This window comes from Argentina silus (assembly GCF_951799395.1).
Source record: "Argentina silus genome assembly, chromosome: 7".
NCBI classification, from domain to species: domain Eukaryota; kingdom Metazoa; phylum Chordata; class Actinopteri; order Argentiniformes; family Argentinidae; genus Argentina; species Argentina silus.
The window spans coordinates 6,690,792-6,708,380 of record NC_139661.1 but is presented as its reverse complement, the minus strand read 5'-3'; the positions used below and the strand labels follow the sequence as shown (position 1 = coordinate 6,708,380).

At 43.0% G+C, this 17,589-nt stretch overlaps 3 protein-coding genes across 4 annotated transcripts; 1 reads left to right on the top strand and 2 right to left on the bottom strand.

Moving 5' to 3' along the window:
* Window positions 1–2,100: 2,100 nt before the first annotated feature.
* Window positions 2,101–3,316, bottom strand: LOC310806656 (gamma-crystallin M3-like; the record flags this gene model as incomplete). Its single annotated transcript, XM_083672838.1, has 3 exons — window positions 3,272–3,316; window positions 2,756–2,998; window positions 2,101–2,385 (listed from the first exon to the last, which is right to left on the bottom strand). Exons 1-3 carry the CDS (start codon window positions 3,302–3,304, stop codon window positions 2,101–2,103), a joined length of 561 nt encoding a protein of 186 aa, XP_083528964.1. The 5' UTR covers window positions 3,305–3,316.
* A 2,442-nt stretch (window positions 3,317–5,758) lies between these two features.
* inpp5e (inositol polyphosphate-5-phosphatase E) lies at window positions 5,759–12,109 on the top strand. Of its 2 annotated transcripts, XM_083674263.1 has the most exons (11): window positions 5,759–5,857; window positions 6,330–7,240; window positions 8,271–8,394; window positions 8,505–8,602; window positions 8,738–8,862; window positions 9,138–9,257; window positions 9,510–9,617; window positions 9,840–10,001; window positions 10,123–10,238; window positions 10,339–10,475; window positions 10,720–12,109. In XM_083674263.1, exons 2-11 carry the CDS (start codon window positions 6,399–6,401, stop codon window positions 10,850–10,852), a joined length of 1,965 nt encoding a protein of 654 aa, XP_083530389.1. In that variant the 5' UTR covers window positions 5,759–5,857; window positions 6,330–6,398; the 3' UTR covers window positions 10,853–12,109. The 2 variants fall into 2 exon arrangements, with proteins under 2 accessions (XP_083530389.1, XP_083530390.1); XM_083674264.1 differs by lacking the exon at window positions 10,720–12,109 and having other exon boundaries at window positions 10,123–10,246; window positions 10,339–10,469.
* Window positions 12,110–12,286: 177 nt separating this feature from the next.
* Window positions 12,287–17,279, bottom strand: pmpca (peptidase, mitochondrial processing subunit alpha; the record flags this gene model as incomplete). The annotated part of the gene is made up of 13 exons (XM_083672741.1): window positions 12,287–13,686; window positions 13,815–13,959; window positions 14,072–14,134; window positions 14,334–14,424; window positions 14,563–14,681; window positions 14,807–14,899; window positions 15,008–15,271; window positions 15,387–15,487; window positions 15,660–15,754; window positions 15,948–16,030; window positions 16,240–16,319; window positions 16,463–16,665; window positions 17,233–17,279. 13 exons carry the CDS (start codon window positions 17,277–17,279, stop codon window positions 13,517–13,519), a joined length of 1,554 nt encoding a protein of 517 aa, XP_083528867.1. The 3' UTR covers window positions 12,287–13,516.
* Between the last annotated feature and the right edge of the window lie 310 nt (window positions 17,280–17,589).

Below are 17,589 nucleotides of genomic sequence, written 5' to 3'. Positions count from 1 at the left end.
ATAGGGCTAATTATCTTCACCACACATGGATCACCTCAGCGCCCGAACAAAGAGATTTCTCTCTGTGCACATAATTCAACATTAACCTCCTTCATTCGAGTAAATTGGAGTGTGTGTGTGAGTCTGTAAGGAATGCCTTGGTGTCGACGAGGCTGCATTTGACTCGGGGTCTCGTCCCTGTTCTCATCCAGAGGGCTGAACACCAAGGCTCTGATATATACTGTATCGAATGCATTGGATGAGAAGAGAGGGATGTGAGGGAAGAGGAGACAAACCTGTGTTGGGATCAATGCAAACATACCTCTGTTTGGTCACCTACAGTACGCATACTGTTAACCCCTGCCCTGAGATACTGATACTGTCAGAGGTCATTCAGCATGGAGGCCTTTGCCTTCATTTGCTCAGAAGTGTGTCCGTTTAACTTCCAATCAAAGCACAGCATTTTCTCCCACTTTATCTATACAATAGCATTTCATTTCCTATCTCACGCGTACAATATGACTGGGGCCCAGACTGACTTGGAGTCATTAAGCATATGTCTCATTTTCCATTTCAATCGTCTGATACCATAGAACTGCACACAAAAGCACTATTTTCAGCTAGGAGCTCATCTCGTCTGAAAGTCTAATGAGAGGATCAAATATAACTGACACTGAGAGAAGACAAAGAGACCCAGGCCCTGAGTGAGGGATGAGGAGAGGGAAAACAATGGTAGGGGAATGTGCCGTCACTATGGAGGTATAGAACAGTGAATGCAGATTGCGCTGTAATGAGGGATTAAGTCGGGATTAGGGGTCTTTATTAAGATGTTTCTGATCCTCATTAGACTGAATCTCATATCAGTGCATCGATTCGCTCGCTTGCTCGTCCCTCTTAGGAGGAGAGAGAGGGAGAAAGAAAGAAAGGAAGAGATACCACTGCAGCATGGCGCCTGTACAACGGAGAAGTTTAATGAAGAACTTTGTGCTTTTCTCACCCTTAAATAGATGGAGCAAGACTTCTTTTGTTTTATGTGTGTGTGTGTGTGTGTGTGTGTGTGTGTGTGTGTGTGTGTGTGTGTGTGTGTGTGTGTGTGTGTGTGTGTGTGTGTGTGTGTCCAAATAGGCAGCTGCCTGTGAGTGCAATTTTAGTATCCATATTGGCTGTACTGAGACTGGTTTGTTATTGTTTCCATAATGAGGAAAAAGGCTAAAGGGAAATGTGCAGTCTAGCCAAGTTAGGAGTAGGCCACAGTCAGAATTGCCAATATTTACACCACATTCCAACTTTGAATGGGACTAAAGCAAATGCTGATGGCCCTAACATAACCAGTGAATCTCAGATGTTCTGATATTTATACGAGGCTGTCCAAGTTTACTACAAGACACCACAGACACAATGTTGGGAATTCCAATTACTATCACCACAGTCTAAACTTCCGTTGAGCCGTGGTACCAGACAAAAATACGGTTCCACGAAAAGTAAAATCCAATTTTAGACAAGCACATGCATATGCACATTTGAAGCTGAGAGGTAAATAGAATGGATGTTTACATTTACATTTGTTTTGTAAATGTCACAGTGCTCTGCTCTTTATATAGCAGTAGGCCTAAATGCTACTTATTGTTAGACAGTAGCATATTGGTCATGATAATGATCCTATGAGCTCTCAGAACCTCTTCATTCTCACGCCTATTTGGTCCTTGTGGTCCTCCTGTTGGAACATGCCCCATACAGCCAGCTGCTGCCAGCTTCACCACAGTTCTCTACGCACCATCTCTCTAAAGTGTGTTTGAACTGAAGTCCTGCGAGAGAGGCAAGTCTGAGAACAGTCCTGTTTGGCAGGACCACCGGGCCCATTGCTGGACTGCGATGACCTATTGATCTTCAACATGTATCGAGAAAATGTTTGGTTGTTCGACATTGCAACATGTTACAGTGATTGTACCCCAGTGACTAAAGATGTTGTTATTTGTTGTTTTCTCACTCTAAAATCAAATCATGTATCATGTCGCTAAAACGGGTGTGTGGACTGAAAGGTTCAATGGAAGTCGAAACAAAATAGTTGCAATTGAAACAGCTTTTTTTTCAGACAATATACATTTTATTCAGTGCAATGGTCTAGTAGCAGGAATCCATGATACGCCTCATGCTCATGTACTTCATGTTGCTCATGCCCATGCTCATCTCCCTGAAGTTCCTGTACTCTCCGGGCCTCATGTACATCATCCTGCCTCTGAAGTGGGGCTGCTCGTACATCAGCCAGTGGCCCTCCATCACGTTGCAGGACATGCAGTTGGACATGCGGTAGCGGTCCATGATGGAGTCACAGTCGTCCATCAGCTCCATGCTCTGGCCGCCGAAGCTCTCCCTCTCGTAGATCTTCATCCTGTAGGATCCTCTGTACTGTAAGGGGATGAAGAGCATGTTTTATTGACTAATATTGCTCTGGGCGCTTAGTGGCGTAGCACACTAATGTGCACACCACGTAATCGCAAGGTTCCTGGTTCGATTCCGACCCTCGACATATCTTGCATGTCATCCCTCCTCTCTCACCCATCCTTCCTGTCAATCTCTACTGTCTCTATCTCAATAATTCGAAATGCCCTAAAAACATATTTCAAAGACTAATATTGCTCTGCTCAAATATATGACTATCGTCAGTATTGTTAGGATGATAGGTCTGCTGTAAACTGAACTGTTAAGAAACTATAATGACAGAGGTGACAACCCAATCTGAATTCTATTAGGGCGGCCATTAGGCCAAGAGGCTTACCATGGGGATCATGCGGCAGGACCTGATGCTGTCGCTCATTCCCATCATGCGCATGTAGTCGGAGTACTCGCCCCTCTTCATGAAGTACTGGTTGCCCATGAAGTTGGTGCGGTCGTAGACCATGAAGCAGCCACTATCCACCCTGCAGGACTGGCAGCGCTGCATGTAGGAGGACATGTCAGGGCAGTCGCTCATGCACTCATAGGAGCGACCCTGGAAGTTCTTCTCCTCGTAGAAGGTGATCTGAAAACAAGCAGGAATCATTTCAATGAACTATAGAAACATAGGGAATCATGGAAGTGTGCATGGTATTGTTAACAAACACTATTTGTTGAAATATTAAGCCTAATTCAACCAAACTTGTAGTCAGGTTTCTGGGATGAATTTCAGGTTTCCTATATTATTTGACATTGTCGCACAAGAGGACTTTGTGTCACAAATCTATGAAAATCTAAATATATTTACACATTAAAGAATGTTAAATACACAGTTCACTTATGCCACAGTGTTGCTTACCTTGCCCATCATGTTCATGCCGGAGGTGGTCATGTTTGCTGTCTGGTTCTGTTGCTGCTCTTGCTACTGAACTGACCTTTACCTGTTCAACCCTTGCTTTATATACAGTACCTGACCATGGCTGGCCCCATTGTGAAAAACCACTGACCCAGCAATATGCCATAGAAGCCTATAGAGCACTGAGGTTTGTCCACATATCCAGGGACAGGGTCCCTCAAAAGACTTTGGAAAGGCTGTTTTCATACAATATATAGAAAACAATATATACAGTATATAGTCACACAAAGCCTTTATGAAAGAGTTAACAATGGATAGTCATACTCTTGACACTGTAAAACCTGCATATTCATACATCATATAACACGTTTTGAATTCATGTTTTGTGTCTCTTAACACGGCAATATCATGACTCATGTTAAAGTCCACTCTTACATGTGAAAAGTCCTCCCATATTGTCAGGTGTGCATTATTTTCAGCTTTTAAATGGGATCACCATAATGAAAAGACATTGTATTCTCAAAGTTGTAACATAGTTATTAATGATGATATTAGTTAAAATGAATTGCTTTGTAATTACACAATGCAGTAGAATATAAACAATCCCTATTTCAACTTCTGTATTAGTAAAATACCATTAACCCCCATTAATTAAGCATTTATCAATTTGTTGATAATGAAAGACATTTGAATGAAAGACATATTAATATATTGTTAATACAATGTTGCTACTAGTGTACCAGTATAGTTTCATTGTTACAGGTAAAGCAACGGTTCAATTCATATAGTTTACAACTATTTTAGCTGCCATTGCTCCCGAAGGGTTTACAAATGACTGATTCAATCATTCAATGTTCCTTGAAACATGAATTTTCTCCTAGAAGAGTGAGTTGTTTACAATGTACAGATGCACAGATTGTGATGCCCTCTTTGGTCAAGATTCTCAACTCTCTACCTAGAGATTCTCTCCCAGCTGTGAGAGGGAACAATACAATTAAATAATAACTAACAGAAGTGCAACTGCATGAAACAGCTGCACCATCCATATGTTCACCAGAATACTGAAGGATTCATAGTCGGAGAGTTTGTAGATAAAGCACTGATTCATATGAGAATCACCTCTGTTTACCATCTGAGAGGGAACTTAAACATCTTAAACAGGAGTAGTCCTAAATAAAAGTAGTCAAACACCTTGGATTAACTGATGTGTATTTGTTCTTGGTAAACAGCTGCACTGACCGTATGGCTAGACAGGGCATGCAAATCTGCTCTCTATACTTTACCCATTGTGTGTTGGGGATGTACTGTAAATGATGTGACAGACACTTGCACTGTACAAGCCTTTAATGACACCATCTGGTTAAAGGTGCAATTACAAAATTTGTCTCAGTGCAGTGCTACTGTATACTCAGAGAATCAATTTAGTACTGTGCAGACAGTGCAGCCAAACAAATGTACTGTACACATATTCATTATGAAACCACTGGATGGAAAAGGTGTATGGCAAGTCATACAAAACTCTATAAAAAACAAAAAAGCAATATAACATATTATATTATAGTTAGGCTACAGGGTGTGAATGCACTCCTTTACAGGTGTAACAGATTAAGGTGATGAAATGCTGCATTGCCACTGTGCTACCGCATTGAGCGACCCGACTACTGCATTCCACCTGTGCTGAACCCCAGTTTTTCACTGATGTGGTTTGTATGCCCCTTGTGAGAAAATGTGTTCTTTATTTGAAGGAGAAGACAAACTACTTTTTACTTTTATCTATTTATTTATATGTCAAAAGGACCACTTTTGGCGAAGAAAATCACAGTCAGCAAGCTGTTAATCTGTAACCAACCTTCCATAAATGGATGCATTCAAACAGTCAAACAAAGTATTTACAGTATACAAAATGATTGTGATTGGCTATTTGGTTGGGGAGGAACCATGGTTTAGACTTGGCATCCCTTGTTGTTCACGGGCTGGTCACACCATTCATCCCAGCTGCGGAGTCAGCACCCTGTAAGAGATAAGATACCTACTCTGGTATGTCCTCCCTAGCCTGGTATTATTCCACTATAGCTCTTTGTGTAAGCGTGTGTTTCTTGATGACCTGGCTCAACCTCTCCATGTATTAATCCAACGTACTATGGGACTAATGCTTGATCCATCGCTCATTTATCAACAGGCCATCACATTAGTAAATTTAGCACACTGCAGTAATGTATTTTTATTATAGCAATAATAAACTCTTTTTATAAAAAATAATTTCTAACACCCTCTGTTGTATTTGATATGTTATGAACTTTTTATCCCTTTTTTATAATAATAATAATCAAATAGAAATGAGTCAATGACACAATCGATATTTAAGCATTATTGTTTATTACAAGTCATCACAAATGACAAAGAACGCAATAGGGGGGCGCTGTAATGCCAGATGCAACATGTGTTTCCTCTACCATGCCTCTCTTGGTTACGAAAACGATGTTGTCAAGCGTTGCTAAGGAAGTGAAAGTTGACATTTGGCGCTAACCAGCTATTGAACTATTTTCCACAATCCTGCCATGGATAAAACATCAGTTTACCCCCACCCAGGTAGCTATCTATATTCACTAAATGATGTGTGGTGTCTAGCGGATTTATCTTTGTCAGACTCAGACTGTCACATTGCTAGTGTTGTTAGCATTAGCTAGCCAGCTACTACAGCTACGCGCAAATCTTGCAAGCATTGCTAGACACGGGCAGGTTAACTGGTTAGCCGCCATAGTAACGATAATTATGGCTCAATTCTAGATATGAACCATATTTCTATTACGTAATACCCCTATTTGGTGTCAGATTACCAGCTAGCTGTCAGTAGCGTGCTAGCTAGCTAGCTGGCTGGCTGGCTAGTAAACAATGAGGATTGGCACACACGGCCAATCGGTCATAGGCGAGTTTGATTTTGCAAGAACAAGCAATAGTTACCATAGATTCGACACAGTAGTCTAGATAGCTAGATGCATTATATATTTTAGCTAGTGTCTGCGAAGAAACCAGCACATGTTGTAATTAAATAGTTTTCTAGTTGATTACCGCAAGGTATGAGCACCTGGAGTCCTCAGGCCCTGCTGACATTTGAGAAGAGGAGCAGGACATGAGGATGACGGAGAATGGGGAAGACAGTAGCCCCTCTCAACCTGCTGGTGGAGTTTTACCTGGAGAAGCTCCCGGTGGAAAGGATCCAGGAGTCGGCGACGTTAAGAGGCCGGTGAAACCACCCACAGAGGACAACACAACCACCAAGGTCCTGAATGACACCCTGAAACTCCCTCAGGCTGTACAAGACCTGAGGAGCCAGTCTTGTACCAGTCCCTACCAGCCGCGACCACCCCTGCTACCCAGGCCTCCTGGGCTGTCAAAGACAGGCCAGAGCAGCTCGAAGGAAGAGAAAGTGAGAGGCAGGAGATTGAGGTCCAGTCAGGAGAGTCTGACTGACCCAGCTGAGACCGGCTCCTCCACTGAATCTCTTAAGGAGGACCCGACAGCTAATGATGTGTTCTCTGTAAGCGGTGCCATCCTGAGGAACGGACAGGGCTCAGTAGTTGGACCCACCTCGGCTCCTACAGGGTCACCCGTCTTCAGAGGCAGGGGCCACAGCCTCTCCGAGTTAGAGCAGAGGTCCCACGACCACCACAGCAACCCTGCAGAGCAGCGCGTAAGGTCCTCCAAAGTGCGCCTCTCTCCCGTCCACTCCTCTGGTACACTTCCTGCCCTGGAGCAGAGCATGGCGTGCGCGTCCTTAAGGACGGCTAATCGGATTGATAGGGATTGCATGGATTATGGAGTGCTAGGGAGAGTGGGGCCAGACAGGCTGCATAGAAACCTGAGCGACAGCCGGCTTCTGGCGAACATGGTGTCTGATAACACCTCCGTCAACTCCATGAAGTCCACCTTCAGCGTGCTGAACCCCATCAGACCGAGGGATGTGAGGAACAGGTAAGTTCAGGGGGCTCTCACTCTTTCAGATATGGTCAATGTCAATGGCATCTCCGGATTTATACTGCAGCCGTCTCTTCCTGTATCAAGACATAACGGCATCAGCATCCTTTTACCGTAGAAGCCTTGATGCTTCTCCTGAAGGCATAACCTGTAAATACATGATTAGATGTTTGATCCATTTAGACCTATACTAGGGTATGCAGTGTCCTTTCAATATGTGGTTGTGCTGTAAACTTCAGTCCTATCTTAGATGTTGTATGCTTCATTAGGCCTTTAAAAGTAATGTGCACTTACTACCTGCGTTGTACCCGTGACATCCAATCTAAGTTAAAAGTATGAAAATATGTTTTTTAATAGAAATACAAAATAAAGTATATTGCACTTGAGTGCTGTCTTATTAAGTTATTGACTGCTATGGTGAGCACCGAGCAGTCTCACTAAAATCACCATAATTTTGACACTAGAGATTGAGCCTCTGTGCTGTGATTACTGATACTAAGGCACATCTGCAGCGTTAGCATTGATGTGTGTTGCAGCAACACTGGCTACAGTTCTCCTTTAATGAAAGCCTCAGAGGATTGTGCTATGTGCATGTTAGTGCTCACCCTGACAGGGAAAAGTGTAAGGTGGGAGATTGGGTGAATCTGGGGGGATTAACATGGGATTTACGCGAAGGTGCTTGTTCAGCACAGCTTTTGACAGGAGTCGGAGAGCAACAATGGGTCTCGATACACACACACACACAGAGCCGTGGCAAGAAAACGCTCAAGTAATCTGGGGGTTTATTTGAAATGTTCTAGTGAGCTTTAACAGTAGCCTACTATATTTTGAACAGGTTCTAGGCCTTTGGCTACATGTTGTATTTTTGATTGGGAAACCGTTTCTCATTTTATGGCCTTTGCAGTATCAGTGTAATGTGTTGCCAGCTCACCTTATAACACAATAGTCCATTTGTTAGAGCAAGATACCCTTTATGGAAGACCATAGTGCTGCTCTGCCTCCCTTTCTAACCAGTTTTGTATTCCAGGAGCTTTCTAGAGGGCAGTGTGTTGGGCAATGGTGCGTTGCTGGGGGCTGAGGAGCTGGACCGCTACTTCCCAGAGCGGAGAGTGGGCATCTACATAGCCACGTGGAACATGCAGGGAGAGAAGGTGGGTCAGACAAAGGACTCCTGTGTTATTACACAAAAGACTCCTCCGCACGTTTCCTTACTTACAGTTATGCAGTACCAAACCAATAGTGAACGATGTATCATTTTCAGGGACTCCCAAACAACCTAGATGATCTTTTGCTTCCGACGGATTCTGAGTTTGCGCAAGACTTTTACATCATTGGAGTCCAGGAGGGGTGCCCAGACAGGTACTGTATGAGATGGCATGAATATGTTAATGGTTTATAACGTTATAACAATGAGGTTAAGTATTATCAAAAACTGAGGTCTGTGTGTGTCTTTGTGTGTCTTTGTGTGTCTGTGTGTGTCTGTGTGTGTCACAGGCGGGAGTGGGAGATCCGTCTCCAGGAGACTCTCGGGCCGTACTACGTCATGCTCTATGCCGCCTCCCACGGGGTTCTGTACCTCACAGTGTTTGTCAGGAGGGACCTCATTTGGTTCTGCTCAGGTCTGTTCCTGATCATAGAAAGCCAGAGGGAAAAAAATCATCCTTTTCCTATAAATTAGATTCAGAATGTTGTGTTGTGAATACTCAAATAGCTCTAGCAGGTATTGGGTTTCGAGGTATTGAGTGTTATTGAAATACCCTTGCAGATGTTATAATGTGATTTGTCTAGCCGCTGTACATACACATTTATCAAGCTACAACGTACATTGGTTAGTGAGCATGTCATAGTCAGATTTTGTCTTGCACCTGTAACCATTCAATCTCATCCCTAACAGAGGTGGAGCATGCCACAGTCACTACACGGATCATATCTCAGATCAAGACCAAAGGGGCTGTGGGGATTGGTTTCACATTCTTTGGGACTTCTTTCCTCTTCATCACCTCCCATTTTACCTGTAAGTGAGACCTCTATCAAATGCAGTTCTGTTCAGGAAGTGATGCCGTTGCATGACATGTGACTGTAACCAGAAAGCAGAAAGCCCATTCCTTTTTGGCACATGCTCAGTTACAGTATATCCATCACCCAGCCATGATGAATGCCCTAAGTATGATTGCACTGATTAAGTGATTTTTGTGAGTGAGTTTTGTCTTTACATGATGTAGCATTGTAGCGTTTTTAAGCTCCCTTTTATGTCCATTTGTTCTAGCCGGAGATTCCAAAGTGTACGAAAGGATTCTGGACTACAACAAGATCATTGAAGCACTTGCTCTTCCCAAAGGCCTCCCTGACACAAACCCCTACCGCTCCACCCCCTGTAAGTAGACCAGGCTACTGTGTGCTGGTGTTTCTTTACAGGCAAAGTGAGTGCCAATGTACTACTCTTACTGCAATGTCATAGTCCACGGCTAACTTGTCCCATAACATTTAGAAATTAAGTCAGGGGAACTGCTCTGTTTGTTCTCTAATCAACTTGAAACAACAAGGTACTGCATGGAAACATCAGTGTTAATGTCCGACTGTGTTCAATGTCTCTCAGCTGATGTGACCACCCGGTTTGATGAGGTCTTCTGGTTCGGGGACTTTAACTTCCGTCTCAGTAAAGACCGTATAGGGGTGGAGAGCATTCTGGACAAGACTGTCGGCCTAGACATGGCCCCACTGCTCCAGCACGACCAACTCTCTAAGGAGATGAAGGATGGTAATGTTTATATACAGCTGCACTAATCTAACACTCAGAACACAGATGTCTGGTCCAAGATATTAGATGGAGAATGATAACTTATTGTATTGACCTAAAATAAACTCTATTTTTGCTCTAGGTGCCATTTTTAAAGGTTTCCAAGAGGCACCGATTAACTTCCTCCCCACATACAAGTTTGACATCGGTTGTGATGTGTATGACACAACCTCCAAGCAGAGAACTCCTTCATACACAGTAAGAAAGTCAGTCATCGTCATCCCTCATGGCCTTGGGCAAGCACATTGTTGATGTAGGTGTTTTTTACCTACTGTATATCTGTTTCTATGTGTTCTAGGACAGAATACTGTACAGGACCAGACAGGTAGATGACATCAAGGTGATCAAGTACATGAGTTGCGCAGCGATTAAGACCTCAGACCACCGGCCTGTGGTCGGCATGTTCCAGGTCAAACTCCGTCCTGGGAGAGACAAGTGAGTTCTCGACCTCTCTGAGCTGTAGCAACAGAAATACATAACTCTGTAAAAGTAGGAATCCTAAATACTGTCATTTACATATGCTAAACTGTACAAACATTGAGGAAACTGTTTTATGATGCATCATGTGTTAATATTTAGTTTTTTTGCAGTGTTCACGGTCAATGTTTTGAGAAGTCTTCTGGAACCCTCAGTGTTTATTTGTTTTGCTTTTCTCTGCTTGGTGTGTTTCGTTTCCCAGCATTCCTCTGGGCGCGGGCCAGTTTGACAGGAGCCTTTACCTGGAGGGCATCAGGAGGAGGATCACCAGAGAGCTGAAGAGACGAGAGGCCATGAAGAGCCAGGCCAGCAGCAGCATCTGCTCCATCTCCTGAGCCTGGCCCATGACTGGACTGGACTGGACTGAACTTGATCTCGCTCCAGAGCCAGTCTGACCCAGCCAGAAGGGACCTCAAATGTTTCCAGCCCAGAATCATTAAAGTCATGGAGACTGAGCTGTTAGCGCCCTCTACTGACAGCTGTTGGAACGGTGTGACATGCTGAGGGGGGGGCTATGTGTGCCAGAGGGCAGGGACCTTGAGGTCTGACAGACAGACAAGACAGTCAGACAGACTTGGGTCTGCAGACACAGCAGTGTACAGTCTATTTATACAGCTCCCTTACATAAACAAGACTGGGGAAACATGCCATTGAAGAGGACCTCTCAGTCCCACACACCAGTGTGCACTGACTGAACATGAAGGAAACGTGCTTACACTATATTATTTTCTAATTATTTTGTAAATGTATTTAACAAGCTAGGTTGATATGGACCATATTTCACCTTTTTTAAGCTCTCTTCAGCATACCAATGTTCAAAGGCCTTGTAAATGCATTTTCATCAAATAGCTTTCAAAGGGTTATGCAGTATACATACATTAGTACCTTAGGGGCATTTCTTGACACCATCACCTTCTTTATACATCTATTCTATAGCTGTTCTAGATGTACACACCAAAGTTTGATTTTACTCCAAAACCTTTCTTGGCATCTGGGATTTACCTTTGGAACAAAAGCTATGTATCCCAACCCTTGAGAGATTTAAAACATTTTAATGGCCTCAGTATCAAATATCAGGGAAATGTCAGCTCTTCAGTGTTAGCTTGTTTGATGAAAATCCTCTGCAAGTACTTATTAAAGTAACAGTTAATACAGTGTCATCATTTTCACATTGTCTGTACTGTATATCTCATGTAATGATTTCAGTCATCTTTTGCATTGGTGAGGTTAATCATGTTGTATGGTAACCTGTCCTGGATGGAGGGTTTCTACTGTACTATGGGTTCATTGCCTTAACGTCACCTGTCTTGTCTAAATCTAAATGAAATGTCCTATACTGTAACTTCATGAGAAATTACTTTTCCGTGTACTGTATTGTGCTAACATGAGAAAAGGGAATTCATTCATATTGTCCTTGCATGGAGATCAGTGGTTCTGTAGTTATGTACAGTAACGGTGAATCATGATGAATTCTTCTTCACTATGCTCATTCATGGCAAGTGCCTGTGATCTTGTCTGCTATTTCCTCAGGACTCCGTATCTGTGCGATTTTTATAACACCTTCTCTGTGACTTAACATAAAACAATAAATTGTTTTGAATATGTGTGAGTTATTTGATGTAAGGGAGGAAACTCTCTCTCCCCACTCTCTGCAGTAAGTAACTGGATGCAATAAAACTGTATATCCTTTGAAAGGCAGAGCCTGTCAACTTGCAAGGATTTGGGACGCATGAAGTCAATAGACTGACACAACATCAGTTTTTAAAATATAGATTTTTATTCATGGCAATAATCATATTTATTTACCGGGAACAGAGCTCCTGGGCCGTTTACAGATACAGATAGATATACACACATATAACATGGGTTTTCACATTCAATGTTGACTTTCTCTCCAGGAGCCAGAGAACTCTGTGTAATAAACAAAAAAAAATGGTGGACCCACACATGGCAGTATTCAGATATGAAGGGTCTTCAAAAAAAGAAAAATGGTGAAAAAACTATCAATATGTAGCAAGGAACACACAGTAATATTCTTATTCTTGCTGAGGGGAAATTAATTTAAACTAAACCAATTGGTTTCTCTAGCACCTGAGAGTACATCAGTACTAAGATACAGTAATACATACAGATACACACAACAGAACAATGCATTGGGTTGAATGAAGGAGAATGAAGCCCCGGTACTATATACTGAGATTAGTGTGGCTCCATCTACAAGAAACTAGTCACATGGTTGGCAAGAGCAATCCAAACACTTCCCAAGGTTCTTTTATTTACGTTATTTCCTGTGTTGTACAGAGCTGACAGACTCACCCATATGAATGGGAGGGGACATTTTGACAGAAGTGCTAGCAGTTGTAGAGTGTCTTGCAGCTTTCAGTCACCCTAAACTAAGTGGAGGAGGGTGACAAGGCCTTAGGTGAGACGCCAGTCTCAGTGAAAGCTAATGAGAGGGTCTGTAACATTTTGAAGGAAGTAGCTTTGTAAACTGTTGCATGTCGGACATTGCTGCGATAGAAGGCCGTCTTCACTCTCATACATACAAGTCAAGGCCTGTTTGCTATCCTTTAAAAGGCTAGGAAACAGAGACAACGCCGACCCTTCAACCTTTTCATCAAGGTTTAGAAGGCCGTTGATGACTTCCTCCTGTAAAGTTCACCTCATGCAGCTCTTAAGTCATATTCACCCACATTCATTCACACATCATTGGAATTAAAAAACCAAAAGCATGCAAACCATCTGAGCCAACAGGATATGAAGCAGGACTTCCTTCTGGCAAAAGAAAATGATGACGTTCCAACTGCGTAGAGCGAGATCATCTCTTGAAGAGTAAAATGTAGTTCTAAAGTCACCACTCTCAACACTGTAGCAGTTGAGGTCCAAACATAGTCCTCTCCCCGAGTGTTGAACAGCACAGCATTGAACAGAACACTATTGTGGGGTCAGTGTCCAGTATATACAGTGATGTTGCCAGTGCTGACTGGATAGTGGGCCGTCTATCGGAAAAGGCGGTACATGCGAGGTAGGCGCCCGTCCTTGCTGGACAGTGCAGCCTGGATGTGCTCGTAGGAGGGCATTTCCGTCAGGTCTCCTAGCGCTGCTACTGCTGGTTTGCTGCGAAGCATCTTGGCTGTGACCCTCTTTATGTCGCTCGCTGTAACGTTGCCTGAAAAGAGACATGGGGAGAGTCATTCACAGAGCCGTGGTGAACCACCGTGTCAACATTATAATTCATTAAAGCTATTACAGACTCACAGCCTACTGCCATGACACAGTCAGGGCTCTAATACTCACTGATAAGTGTACACAGCTCGTGTGGGAGCTTCCTCTTCCCCGTAGCCAGAACCTGTCGGCCGACATCCTCAAAGATGACTGGCCTAGACTCCAGATTCATCATCAGCATAGACTTGAGCTGCGTCTTGGCTCTCTCTAACTCCATCTGGGGAAGGAAGACTTTCAAGGTCAGTTCAGAAAGCTTTACCGTCCACTTTAAGCAGTAATTGTTCTGATCACAACATAACGTCCTTTCCCATGGAAACAGGCAGTCTTACCTCTCCTGCTGTCCCAGCCATCTGAATGAACTCTCTGGTTACGATCTCCACCATTTCCCGCACCTTGACAGAATAAGGCTGTGTCAACTCTGGATTTGCTTCGGCACTTGAATGACATTAATGTCAGGGTCGGTAGCAGATATTATTTTTATCATTTTAATTTCAGTTCAAAATCACTGGAAAGCACTGTAGAGCTCAAAACAAAAAAAATCTCGCTCAGAGATTTGGCGTTGTACGCCTTTCCGGAACTTCTTCTCCTTACCTGTCTGGGGTCAGCACTGGCATGGATACACAGCAGACCACTGTCCTCATAGCTATGGTGGTAGGAAGTGGCATTATACATCCAATGATGCCTGAAGATGAAAAGAAAAACAGAAATGAGTAACTCAATTCACAAAAATAATGTACCAGAATTAGACATGTATGTTATTAAATCATCAAGCCAAGCTCTCAGAGACCCATAGCCTAGCACTAAGTAGTTGGCTGTTCACCTGTTGAGCACGTTGAGGTAGAGCCGAGTGAACATGCCTTTCCCAGGACCTCCTGCGGAGAAGGACCCCCCTCCACCCATCATCATGTTGAGGACTGCAAAGGGGATGAAGTCATCCTCCTGTGAGACAGATATGTAACATCCAGGTAGAAGAGAGGCGGCATGATGCTGAGACTGTTTAACCAAGTGGGCAGAGAGATCCTTCACACCGACCAATCAATCAATCAATCACTGTGGGTACTCACCAGGAAGGAACAGCTCTCCAGGCCAATCATGATGTGTGTGAGCTCAGGGATGGGGGTGGGGCCAAGGCTCACATCTGACATGTCCTTCTCCATCTGAGAGGATCAGAACAGAGCTATCAACTGACAAGTAAGTCAACAAATAAACAAGTATGTCCATAAAATAATACTACAGTTATTTTTTTAAATGACAACTGCTCTCACCTTAATGATGCCACCAGTGTATTGTGCTATGGAGAGATCAACATTGGTAGGTGTGCTCACTCCCCATACTGGCTTAGCATTTAGCAGATATTTCCTGGCACATTCAACCAACTGCTCATGTTCAATGCCCACACCAGCTAGCACCATGCGTTCTGGGCAGTAGTAGCTACGCAGGTAGGCATGGAGCAGCTCCTTGTCAATCTTCTCCACGTTATCTACTGGACAAAAGCGAGGCAGACCTACAGTGTTCCCCCGATACGCCGCCTAGAACACATGTCATGAAGGACATGTCATGAAGATTGCATACTCAATCAGTTCAAAAGGGTTGTCCCAAAATGTTTGTCACATAGCAAATAAATAAATGAATGTTATGACTCACGGCATGGATCATCTCCGTCAGCAAGGGTTCAGGGTCAGGTCTCATGTTCAGGTCCTCGAGCTCAAAGCGCACAGCCATCTTGGTCATCTCTATCTCCTCATCTGGGAGAACAGGTAAACAGAGCCACCAATGATGAAAACAAATACTCCGGCACACATCTTTACTTTTGTGTTTACTTTGTCAACAATTCAGTAACAACAAAAATGTTTAAGACCGAAAGACACATCATCATGAAACATTATGACAGATCTGTCACTCAAAGCGTGGACTGACCTAATAGGCGAGGTTGCAGTACGGCATCAGAGAGAAGGCTGACGACTGTGTCCAGTCCCTTCACTTCAGCAGAGACTGCATACATGGTTGTGTCTCTGTGAAGGAATCCACACAAATGCCAAACTGAATATCAAATCTGCTTACACAGAACAGAAGAAAATAGCATTCATATGCCAAACTGAGCATTAACAAAATAGTGATGGAAGAATATCTTGTTCCATAATCTATCTTTTGACCTAAAGCCTACTGCACATCATTCAAAGAGATGGAATACTGAAAAAGGCATACCTTGAAGTTTGGCAGTCACATATCCCTCCATGCTTTTCAAGTGTAAGGAGGATTTCATCTTTACTCCCATACTGGGCTGTGGACTACATATTCATAATTAAAAAAACAAAAAACAAAACATCAATTAGAACTACTTCATATGATGCAAAGTACAAGTAATGTAAGAAACTATGATTGGAAAAAAGGCTGTAATATTGTTTACACTAGGGGGGTTTGAAGGGTGGGGACAACAGAACAGGTGCAACATATTATATAACATTGTGTAGGCTAGTTGATTTGAGATAGTACTTACAGAAAAGGCAAGTTTCTCCAGAAAGTGTGCAACTCCACTTGGGTATTTTGTCTCATGCCTGGAACCTGAGTTGACTAAAACTTATAAGAAAAAGAGAGAGACATATGAAGTCATACACTATACTATTACTAGTGTATGACATACTGTACAGTAGCAATGGATACTTGGGCAGAAACCAAACTAAATGGATCAGCAGCTCAATCAAAGTGCAAAGCCAACTTACTTCCAACAGTGCAGAACTGACCAAACTTGTTCTGAGATGCAACTTTAAGACCATTTTCCAAAGTAGTAATTTTGGTCTCGGATTTTTCATGTCCGTCGACTGACGCAAACACCGGTTTAGGTATCCCCGGTAAGGGTGAGGAGAGTGAGATATTTGGATATCCGGTGCCACTGCTGTACTTTCTATATGCTGCAATTCCAAACCTTTAACAGCAGAAGATAACATGTTTATTGATCGCTGACATTCAACAAGTGATGAATTATTTCCTGAAAAGTACTCACAGAACTGAATTATTAATGGAAGAAGCACGCACAACGTTTGAGCAGTCACCTGTACAAACGTTCTAATCAGATGACAACGTGAGTCAGCAAGTTATCTGGCGCGCGTGTGTGTGTGTGTGCGTGCGTGCGTGTGTGTGTGTGTGTAAAAAGAGAAGAAAAATCAGGTCACACTGACCATGCATGGACAGTCGAGACATGTTTTGGAGTTATGTCCTACATAAAACATATGTTGTTCTTAATTGGCCAGCTTATTGGGCAAGTAATTCAGTACCTTCAGATGACGTGCGTAGTATATATCTGCTACTGTGCTAGTTTGACAGCTAGCATGCTAGCTAACATGGCTATTTGGGCAACTAGGTGATCAAGAGGGATACCTGTTATGTCAGCAATCTTAACATGTTGTTGAACAAAAAATGTATAGAGCTACGGTGTAAGTTGTTTAGTTTTGGCAAGTAATTGCTTTAATGTGTGGAAATCAACATTCATTACCTCTGGACACGGCCCCAAGTTCTACACCTCGACATGTGCGCCGCCATCTTCAATTCTCTATGACCACTGATTCACCCGGATGATATTGTAAAACACTTCCTTTGTCGCATGTTACTTAGTGACATGATGCCACTTTTTTTTTTCTTTTTTTCTGACAACTACCCAAATCAAAAAATACTTAACCAATAACGCCCAAGAGGCTGTGATTTATCGTCGATGTCGTCGGTAGTAGTTAGGCAAGATGCGCAGCAGAGTGCTGGTGTCGTGTAATGTGTTCCCTGGCCTTGTCAAACAGGGTTGTGGCTTTAAAAGGTATTTAAGGCAAAATTTAATTGATGATGGCTTACTTACATGTCA